This window comes from Dermochelys coriacea, chromosome 6 (assembly GCF_009764565.3).
Source record: "Dermochelys coriacea isolate rDerCor1 chromosome 6, rDerCor1.pri.v4, whole genome shotgun sequence".
Taxonomy (NCBI): domain Eukaryota; kingdom Metazoa; phylum Chordata; order Testudines; family Dermochelyidae; genus Dermochelys; species Dermochelys coriacea.
In genome coordinates, this window is record NC_050073.1 from 52833420 (window position 1) to 52844749 (window position 11330).

General features: G+C 47.3%; 1 protein-coding gene across 7 annotated transcripts in view; it reads left to right on the top strand.

The window, feature by feature from the left end:
* Positions 1–10991, top strand: part of CD82 (CD82 molecule) — a 61620-nt gene extending 50629 nt beyond the window's left edge. For all 7 annotated transcript variants that reach the window (XM_038406985.2, XM_043517736.1, XM_043517733.1 and 4 more), the window contains exons 6-9: positions 1922–2029; positions 5882–6070; positions 7834–7917; positions 8465–10991. In XM_038406985.2, coding sequence (XP_038262913.1) covers positions 1922–2029; positions 5882–6070; positions 7834–7917; positions 8465–8539 — 456 coding nt within the window. In that variant the 3' untranslated portion in view covers positions 8540–10991. The remainder of the gene's footprint in view (positions 1–1921; positions 2030–5881; positions 6071–7833; positions 7918–8464) is intronic.
* The last annotated feature ends 339 nt before the right edge of the window (positions 10992–11330 follow it).

Sequence of the window (11330 nt, forward strand, 5' to 3'; positions counted from 1 at the left end):
TGGTCTCGGTGCCACTAGATGGGACAGAACACCACACCCAGGAGGTGTGTGGGTTACACTTGTACAAAACCCCCTACCTACTAGAGCCATTTGAGACTCTTCTACCTTCTACCTCTTCTACCCCCCAGGCACCACTTCCTCATGTGGCTTGCACAGCAATAAAACAAACTAGAGCTGTGTGTGAGCAAAGCTTTTCCCTGAGCTCTGAGGGACTCGGATCTGGGGCTCTGGTTCAGGCCCACGTCATGCTGTCAGCAGCTTTGGTGTGGGCAGTAATGGAGCTGATTAAAATCTCAGACTGAAGCATTTGAACGGGACTCAGTTTTTTTGCTAAGCTGACCTTGCTTTGACTGAATGTGCAGGCTGGCAGATGACTTCCTGGGAGGGGTTCAGGGTAGAAGAATAGCTCTCCTTGCCTGCCTCTGCAGAGAGGTATGTGGAAGGGGAGAAGGAAGGAGGCCAAGGATTCAGTAACCTTTTGAGTTTACTGAAGCAGCAGAGGCCAATCCCATTAGCAAGAACCAGGTCACATTGCTGTCATTTCCCCCTGAGTTGGGGAACAGGGTGGGGGGGGAGAAGTTTGCCAAGAATGAAGGGGAAGAGGGTTAGAAGTCAGCTGAGGGAAGAGGGAGAGGTCATGTGTCTTCTAGCTGTGTGGCTGAACCTGGCTGTCCCCACAGAAAGCCAATCTGCAGATTCCCTAAGAACACAGAGTGCTGCCTGGTGCTGGGAGTCATGAACAACCCTGACTTTGAGATGAGCTTTGCCCTGAGGCAGCTTGTGCAGCTGCAGCAGTAAATATTATTGCTGAAGCTGGCTGGGCCAGGTCACTTTATACCAAAAAGTGGATGGATGGATGGCTGATCTAGGCAGGTTACAGTAACCTTGGGTTGGCTTGGAAATGCTGACTCCAGCACCACATCAGTGGGGGTGAAAAAAATGGGCACCATTGAACTGTGGGAGGGGAGGGAAGAGGGGGCATTTCAAATGCTTACAGTGGACATCAACTCTGCTCCTGGCTCTAATTCAATCTCTAGTTTTCCCCCATTCTCCTTCTGACCTGATCCTTCCCCTCTTCCCTGGCAGCTGCTGCTGTAGCCAGAGTAGTGACTGAGGAGTACCTGAGACACTCTTGGGCAGTGGGAGTTGAGGGAGGGAGAGAGAGACGGGGGGGGGGGGGGGGGAAGAGAGAGAGAGACTGACCATGAGGAAGGTGTTGCTGAGAGTGACTAGCTTGCTCTGCTTATCAAGCTCTGGGTGGGTATGAATGGCAATATGGTGGAGGGGTATTTGCTGATGGGGAAGGAGATCTAGAGTAAGGTATGTTCGAAGTTTACCATTTGCATTCTGAGATGCAGCTGGGCTCTCCAGTTAGTAGGATCTGTCAGTAAATTACCAGCAAGGGGTCTTGACTGCTGTCTATTGCCTTCACCTAAGACTGAGTAGGGAAACCCTTGCCAGCCCCTGCTAGTGCCATGACTTGAGTTCTGATTCCCACAGTGCTGGGTGCAGATACGGTGGTCTGTCTGGGTGGGGTCTCAGGGAGGAAGCTGGCCAAACTTCCACCTGCACCACCTTTCCAGTCAACTCTGGCTCCTTGAAAAGAGGTTGAGGAAGTCAGCGCACCTCCCTGTGTGTAATCTTGCCCTAATGCCCAGCATCTTCATTTGAACTTGGTCAGTCACTGCAAATCTCAATGTACTTTGCAAATACCCTGGGCTTTGAGGCTTCATTAGTAAGTCAGTGTGTTTAGCCTCTCTGTGCTGAGAGGGGAAACCACTTGCCTAAGCCTGCAGTGTGAGTTGCACAGCCAGGCTGATAGTATCCCATCTTTAACCCTGGAGAAGCAAGTGTGAACTCCAGAGCATGGGCAGCAATCTTGACTGACCTGTGTTTAACCCTCTTGTCTTCCATTTGCCAGCTGAAAGCAGAAGTGTCCACCATGGTCCATGACCTCATTCAGGATTTTGACCCTGATGATCAGGACAAAAAGAGCATCCAGGATGCATGGGACTATGTGCAGGAACAGGTGAGTCATCGCGTGAGGGATGGTGAGGAGAAAAGACAATGCTATATGTGGTGGTGGGGTGGCAAACATTGGCATTGGACAAAAGTGAGGTGCTGCTAGAGTCAGATTAAGAGTAGGGGCAGGTGCTGGGTAAACTCTAGCAACCCCTTCTCTTGACTGCCTTTCAGCCTGTCTCATGGCCCACTCTTCCAATCCTATGCACCCCCCTCCAGCCTCCTTGCTAGTGGATTTCAGGAATCCCTTCCCTAGCCAGTTGTTCTGTGTGTTGAATCTCTCTGCTCACAGATTCCAAGGTCAAAAGGGACTATTGTGGTCCTCTAGTCTGACCTCCTGTGTAACACAGACCACAGAACTTCCCCAAAGTAATTGCTAGAGCAGAGCTTTTAGAAAAACATTCAATCTTAATTTTAAAAATGGCCGATGATGGCGAACCGACTATGATCCTGGGTAAATTGTTCCAGTGGTTAATTACTCTCCCAGTTAAACATTTCTTCCAGTCTGGCCCTGTGGTTCTCACCTGGCATTGCTCTCACCATGCTAGTCTCCAGCTGCAGCTCTTGGCTCGTGCACTAGGAAGCTGTTACTGGAAAGGACTGTTCCTTGTTCTCATTCGTGTTTGTAGAACTGTGCCTGTTGAGGGGAACTGCACTGGGCCCTGCCATCTGGCCAAGCAGTACAGCCAGCTGTATAAGGTTTGAGTGCCTACCTGCTGAGAGGCCATCTTGGCTGCTGTTCTCAGGCAAGGCCGTGCAGCTGCTGGACCCAAAGGGGTAGGGGTGGAGAGTGGGTACTGCATAGTAGGTAGGACAATGGGGATTTGAGCCTTACTCTCCAGAGGCACCCCCACTACTTTGCACTTCTTTACCTCAACACCAAGCTATGCCTTAATACTCCACTGACTCTTTTTTTTTTTTTTTTTTTTGCTGGGATTAATTTCTTGGTAGTGACCTAACTGAAGGTTTAATGCCAGGCAGTCCAGCTGAATCTGTTGCCTTACTCCCTAGGGTGTAGTATCTTATCTGCAGTTGCCAGCATTGCTGGGAACCATCCAGCGGCCCATGGGTTCTGCTCTTGGCATAAAGGTCACTGCCTGAGCTGCTGGTGGGGAAAGTGAATGTCCTGGTTCAGCATTTGGGCCTGCCAGAGTCATGTTTACCTAGCTCCAGTACTGTGATGGGAGCTTTTCAGGCAAACAGAGTAAGTGCCCTTCCTTTGAGAGCTTGCAGTCTAGCCAGGATAAATGGATGCAGTAAAAATAAGGGACTCTCTAGTGCCATGGCTCTTGTTTGTTTCAATGTTTATGCTTTCTGGAAAGAGCATACTCTAAGAGGTTTGGCTGGGAGAGTGGAGGCATGACCATACCAAGTCAGAGGGGGTTTCAGGCATAGAGGGGAAGGTGATAGGACAGAGCAGGACAAAAAGAAAAAAGGATGAGCTTGAGCATGTTGGCAAGAGGGGCAGTGAATCGGAATGTACTGGCTCCCCCAGCAGCTGAAATGCGGCAGTGTTGTGTTGTCAAAGCATAAATGTGAAGACCAAGCATTCCTGACTCCAGGTGTCTAAATCAGCCTCTTAACATTTCAGTTTTCATCCTAACTATTGGAGATTGAAACTCCCACACACCGAAAAGCACTTCACATGGTCTATGGGGCAGATGGGGATGGAGAGTTGCATTGTGTAGGTCTCTATTTGGATGCTAAAGGAAAAATCCAAGCCACAATCTGCCATCATAGTCTTGCCTCTTTGACAGCCTTACAGAGGTCTGACTGGGCCATGGAGTTGGAGTCCCCTATCCTCCTCAGAATCCATTTCAGCTGCAGGGAAGCTTGCATCCCCAAAGCCTGTGCTGTGGGTAAACAGGAGTCTATTGTCTGGGATCCAGTGCTGTTCATCAGCACTAGAGTCCCTGTGTGAACATGGGAGGATGTGTGGCACAGTGGGTACTGTGTGTGGAGCATCTCTGGAATACTGCATCATTGCACAGCTCGCTCATGCTGTCCAGACTCCCAATCTCCTTGCATTAGAGTTAGCTCTTCCTGGGGACTGTTTTAGTGGAATTAAATGTTCCAATTCGAGTCTTAAATATCAGATGCTGGCTCTAAATTGGAGTCTTTTAATTGTTCAAGCACCAGCTCTGGCATTTTCAGGACTCTCCACTTCATTAAATTGTCACCTTGTTTAATAAATAAATCCAATTTAAGCTGGAGGACTTGCTAGTAGGCCAAGCATCTGAATCCCTCCCTGGCTTCCACTTGGTGAGCTTCTGGTAGCCTTGTTGCTCAGATATTATGGTGGAATCACTTGGCGACTCAATGATGGGTGTTGTGTGTAAGACGGCCGGCTAGACCATAAATTCTGATTTACATGGCCTTGGGTAGACCTCATGGGGGAATATGTTTCCCACTGAAACAATCGGCTTTCCATGTGTAGATGGAGGAAGATAATTGTCTGGCCCCTGGGATCTTTTTGCAGATGAGACACAATTTTTCCCAGTCTTGTCTCTTCTTCACCACCCCATTAGCCTACACATTCTGTTTTGAAACAGCTGACTTAAGCTGTTTCCATGCATCTGAGGAAGTGGGTTTTTTACCCACAAAAGCTTATGTCCAAATAAATGTTAGTCTTTAAGGTGCCACTGGACTGTTTTTGTGTTTGTTTTTTCCCCAAACTATGACTAGGGTGGGTCCAAAGTTTTGGGTAGACATGGTAGCAGGTGGGCTCCATCTTGTGGTGGCCAGCTGTTACTGGAGCACTTAAATTTCAAGGGCTGAAGACCTGGGCAGAAGAGGATGAACCTTGCATTGATAGAACTGTTTTGCAAGTTAACTTTAAGGTTGCTACTTTGCATGTTCTCCAAAATGTTCTGGTTTCTTACAACCACGACATCTAATATTATGGAAATGGCATACTTAAGGAGAAGATCAAGTAAATATTCAGAATCTCTACAATCTCCAGTAAAAACATGTAAAAATACTGCTTAACTGGGTCCCCTATGTGGTCTACAGATTTGATTCTGGGAGGGGATTGCCTTGCCAACACAGTCTCTCCAACTCACCATGCATGCCTTCTGCCATCCTCCCGGTCTCACCCATTATTCGCCAGAAACATCGCCATCTTGCCCTGCCTCGTTTTGTACCAACACCCTTGCATTCAGCACCATGGTTTTGTAATGAGCTGGGGGTAAGAGGAAATAGGGGAAACTAGTGAAGACCTGAGTTAGACACAATCTTGTGTGACTCTCTATACCATTGCGAGAGGTTTTGGTTTTGTTTTTTTTAAGGGGGGGGGAATGGGTGAGGCAGAACACACTTCTGATATCACTCATACAGTGACAGCACCAGAATGCCGTGTGTGTGTGTGTGTAAGCATGACTTGAGTACAAGTCATATGGTCTATGGACCTCTAAATGTCTGCCTATGGCTTCTTCCTAGAAGTGAGGCTCGTATATGCTCCAACACATTAGCTGCTCTGCATGCTGGTTCTTGTAGTCTGTGTCTTGCACTTCTGGATTGAAGATGGGACACTGCAATTTCCTCTCTTTAAGCACATTAGGTGTGGCCCTCTAACTCATGGCTAGCTGCCAAAATGGCCCTCACGTAGGTAAAGTTTGGATTGGTGCCTCTGTTCTAAATGGCTACCCCATGCACACATACTTCTGATAGGACCTGGGATGCTAGAGGCATGTTATGGGGAAGAAATCAAAATCCAGCCCTGCACTTCCCATTTTGTTTCCTACCTGCAGTAGATATTGCATGGAGAAAGCCTGTCCCTACCCACTGTCAGCCCCTCCCTCTCTTTTACCAGCCCAAATATCTGAATGAGAATAAATGGGAATACTGTCTTTGCTCTTAGCTCACTTGCTGTGGCTGGATTGGGCCACAGAACTGGATGGAAAATGAGCTCCTCCGGAACAAAAGCCTGACTTACTACCCCTGCTCCTGCTCCAATGGCTCAGTTGACGATGGGCATAAGAGTGGCTTCTGTGAGAGTGCTCCTAATAATAGGACTGTGTCAGTTGCCGACTGGCCTGTTTATACAAAGGTGAGTCTTTGAGCCTCATGGGACCTGTATGGGAAGTATCCATTGTGTGATTCCTTGGTAGTATTCTAAGAGAAGCTAGAGACAGAAAACTGTTATGAGGTCATCTTGTCCTTAGAGTCCTGGAGACACTGCAGAGCCCTTCTAGGGTACATTTTCAAGGGCTTGGCTCTGAAATGTCCTAAGCAATGGGGCTTCCACCCCTTCTCTGCTGATGCTGCTCTACAGGCTGATAAATCTCGCTCTCAGGCAAGTCTGTGTCATTCCATAGTTCAGAAGGAGAAACAGGAGCTGTGCCCTTTCGTGAAGGACATAAGAATGGCCACACAGGGTAAGACCAATGGTCCATCTGGTCTCCAAAAATGGCCAGTAGCAGAGCTTCCGGGGGAGTATAGAGAACAGGACAATTGGAGTGATCTATCCCCGTCTTCCCCTCCCACCTTCTGGCAGCCAGAGGTTTAGGGTTGCCCTGAGCATGGGGATTATATCCCTGACCACCTTTGGCTAATAGATCCATCCATGACTATCCTCCATGCACTTATCTCGTTCTTTTTTTGAACCCTGTCATACTTTTGGCCATTGCAGCATCCCATGGCAATGACTTCCAGAGGTTAATTGTGCGTAGTGTAGGGAAAACTACTTCCTCTTGTTGGTATTAAACCTGCTGCCTATTAATTTCATTGGGTGACCCCTGGCTCTTGCATTATGTGAAGGGTAAATAACACTTCCTTCTTCGCTTTCTCCGCACCTTCATGATTTTATAGACCTCGATCATTCCTCCCTCAATAATCTTTTCTAAGCTGAACAGACCCACTCTGTTTCCTCATATTCCACACCCCAGTCCATTTTTGTTGCCATTCTCTGTACTTTTGCCAATTCTAGTATCTGTGTTGAAATGAGGCAACCAAAACTGGACACAGTATTCAAGGCATGGGTATGCCATGGATTTATATAAAGGCATTAATATTTTCTGTCTTTATCTTCTATCGCTTTCCTAATAGTTTTTAACGTTCTGTTAGCCTTTTTGACCACTGCTATGTATTGAGCTGAAGTTTTCAGAGAACTATCCATGGTTCTCTTAAGATCTTTGAGTGGTAATAGCTAATTTAGAACCCATCACTGTGTATAGCTGGGATTATTTTTTCCAATGTGCATTATTTTGCACTTATCAGTGTTGAATTACATATGTCCATTTGTTTCCCAGTCGCCCAATTTCATGAGATTGCCCCTGTAACTCTTCCCAGTCAGCTATGGACTTAATTATCTTGAATAATTTTGTATCATCTGCAAACTTTGCCACTTCACTGTTCACCCCCTTTTCCGTCCCATTGAATTAATATGTTGAACTGCATTCAACAACTGAATTAATATGTTGAATCAAGTACAGATTCTTGGGGGACCCTGCTGTTTACCTCTCTCCATTGTGAAACTGACCATTTATTCCTACTGTTTGTTTCCTATCTTTTAACCAGTTACTGATCTATGAGATGACCTTCTCTCCTGTCCCATAACTACTTAGCTTTCCTTAATAAGGTCCCTCATAGGTTATCAAAAGCTTTCTGAAAATCCAAGTATACTGTATCAGCTGCATCACCCTTTTGCCCATATTTGTTGACCCTCTGATAGAATTCTGGTAGCTTGGTGAGGCATGACTTCCCTTTACAAAAGCTGTTTTGACTCTTCCCCAACAAATCCTGTTTATCTGTGTCTGATTCTGTTGCACCCTTCAGAATAGACTCTTACCCTACTTCTCTTTTCCTTCCTAGGGCTGCATGAAGAATGTGCAGAGCTGGTTACAGGACAACCTTGGCATCATCCTTGGAGTCTGTACAGGTGTTGCTGTCACTGAGGTGAGTCACCACTACCCCGGCACTCTCTAACCTAAACACTGGGCCACTTCTTCAGGTTCTGGGGACCTTGCCAGGGTGGGACCACAGCTCTGATGCTCACTGGGATGGGTTCAAAGCTCCAACAGCCAATGAGAGGACCCTTCAAACAGAATGTTCAGTATCTGTAGGTTACAGTTTGGAAGGTGAATCTATCCAAGTACTAGCTGCTGTTCTGAGTGTCTCTTGTCCATGGTCTTGCCAGCGTATCTGGTAGCTGGGAATCCATTGTGTCCATAACTAAGAAGAATGTGGGTAACTAGTCTGTTAGTGAAATCCTAGTGATACCTGTATAAAATGCTAAACCAGAGCTGCAAAGATTTTAAGATGCCTCTTTGTGCAGCACACTACTGTGTCCTCATGCTGGTTAACAGCCGATTGTGGCAGCAGGACGAGCTGTCTGCCTGTCTTGCACTCTGATCCCAGTTATCACAACGTGCTTGCTTTTCCTGTTGAGCCTGCCTGTTTTCTGACTCTCTCTCTCTCCTTTTTCCCAATACCTGTTTTCCAGCTGTTGGGGATAGTGCTCGCCATTTCACTCTGCAAGAACATACACAGAGAAGAATACAGCAAAGTACCCAAGTAATGAGTCTTCTGACCCTAGAGCTACCGCACCACAGAGATGCAAATGGAACATTCCTGCCTCATCCCCCTCACACTGACGATTACTCCAGTGAGATCACATTTCTCTCAAAACACTGAGGAACTATAGTGGCACAATATAATATGACACTTCTGGTGATCAGAGCCCTGGGCAGCCCCTCTCCTGTCTCTGTCTTGCATCATATGATCTGATCAACCTGGGAGGGCACAAAGTTTTCACTGCTAACTCCATGTTTAACAGTCTCCTTCCCATCTTCATTCCCTTCCAGTCCATCAGGCCAACAATAGAATAATCCTCCTCCCCATGCCACCTCTCTTCACCATGTGAGTTGGGAATCCAGTGGACCAGCAAGAAGACTGAGGGCTTGGCCTACTGGTGATGATGGGTCACCCTTTGTAGTATATTGAGGGTGAAAGAATGCTTCCCTTCCAATCGGCCTCACTTTGTCTTTTCCCTGCCCTTACCCCCATCCAACTCAGACTGAATCTGAGCATACAAGGTTCTAGACGGACACCCCTGGCTCCCCAAAATCATTCCTCCTTTTTTTTTTTTTTTTTTTTTTTTTTTGAGTAAACCAAATGTTGCCTTCCATGTAGCTCCCTTCTCCTTCTCATTAGATTAGAAGCCTCCTGGAAGGAGCCAAGCCCACCCGTTCCAAGTGTGGAACATCCAGCAGCTTGTGATGTCATTGCTGAGCTGCTCTTGGAACAGAGGCAGATGGGTCTTGGGCTTTGCTAATTACATAGCCCCTTCTTCCATCCCTAGTCCTCCCTTTCACTGGCTCCCTGTTGGCTCAGTGGCACTTTACAGACTGTTGACTAGCACAGGTGTCTGTGGGCTCAGCCCTGACTGACTCTGCTGGGCATGTTCTTAGGTTGCCAACTTTTATAGAGGTGATGACTATTTTTCCAATATGAAATCTACCATTTTTAATACTGTGTTTTTTAATTATGATAAGACAAAAGCATCTGTATCTCAATTGCTGGCCAGGGAGGGACGGCTGCCACTGGAGTCCTGGTCATGGGGTATAGGGAGGAGTTTGTCCGTGTTTGGATTGCTGACTAAGTGCCTCGGGGCCTGGAATCACTCCCATTGGTATCTGGATCATGTGATTTAAGGGGAGCCACTACAGTGGGTATCCTAATAGCTGGCTCCACACAACCACTGATAGTTGGATTGCTGGCTCTATATTCTAGATGAGGAAATGGAGTGGCTTGGTGCCTGGACATCTGGTTGTGTGTGCAGTGACAAGGTCGCTGCTGACTGAGACCTGGGGAAGAAGGGGAGATATTCCTTACAATATTCAGAGTACTAGCTTCCATTCACCCTCCTCTTCAGGCCGCGCATCAAAACCCCTGAAACAGCCAGCTTGTGACTGCAGCTCAGGTCTTGCCTACCGACCCTTGCTTATTGCCTTCTTGGAAACCCAAATGAGGTTTGGCACATGTGCCATGCTCCTGGCACATGTGCTGCCCAATTTTGGGGATCATAAAGGGACAAGTGACACCTATCAACCTTAGACATGTTGGCATCCCTATAACAAAGAGAAATGGATCTAGTGATTGTGCTGCCTGTGGCTAGCAGCAAGAGGCAGCTCTAATGTACCTTGGTGAAGAAATCCACCCCACCCCCCCCCAAGGAGCTGTCCTGGGGTCCCTAATCTCTCACTGGCATAGGAGGCTTGGGGGAGGGATGCTCTTGCAGTGGTGCATGGAAGTCATTGCCCTTGTAAGGCAAGGTGTGGGCTACTTTACTTGGCCTGTGGAGGCATTTATAGCTATGGAATGTAATCCTGGTCTTGTGTACAAGGGCCTGGTGGGTGAGTCTGCCTTCAATAGTGAGCATGAAGCCCTATGCACTGGCTCTCCAAGCATAGTCTCCAATTCCAACTAAAGGGGTAGGCTGGCTGGTTAGCTACCCCTCCCTTGGCAGAGAGTAAAGAAGTGCAAAAGCCTCCAGGGGATTGGTAGTCTCAGCAGTGGGCCAAGGACTGAATGGTCCATGGAGACTGCACTGCCCTTTCGCCCCAGATGCCATCCCTCCAGGGAAAGCTAAATCTATGTAGACCGGCAGCACTGGGGAACGTTGCTATCGCATTTCTAAGGTGATCTGGGTCTTTCCTTCCTGAATCCCCTCCTCTTTGTACAGATCCCTCCAGCCTGACGCTTACAGGGGCAGAACCTTTTATTGCTCTGAAATGAAGCTAGCATTCTCCCACCCCCCCCCCCCCGACCCCCATCTCTTCTAGTAACTAGAGGTTTGTACCCAAGGTGGTTTTTATTGGCAGCTGAACTGGAGAACAAGAGCCATACGCTGAGCAGAAAGGAAGTGGAGCCCCTGCTGAGCTTTTTTGTCTTTTAGGAACCTCTTCCTACTGGAAGAAACGCATGTACAGATCTAAAATATAGAAGGTATTTCTGCAATAAAGAGATTTTGCTTAAAAAACACCACAACCCAACTCTTGTGCACTGCAATATTTGCTCTGTCCTTTCTCCTTTTGTATAAGAATCTCCTTTTTAATGGTCACATCATATGACCAAGCCCCCTTGTGGTAAGAAGTACCTGGAATTGACATCTTAATAGGGCAACAGGGGCTGCCAGCGAGACCTTCCTGTGAGAAATTCCTGGTGTAGTATTGTGGAAACCTCTCCTCCCACAGTTTGGAACTTCGGGTGCGGGGTGCTTTTTGTTCACTAGAGATTTGGTGGGTTTTTTGTTTTTTTTTTTTGTTTTTTTTTTTCATTTTGTTTTTTATTCCTGCTCCCTGCTTACA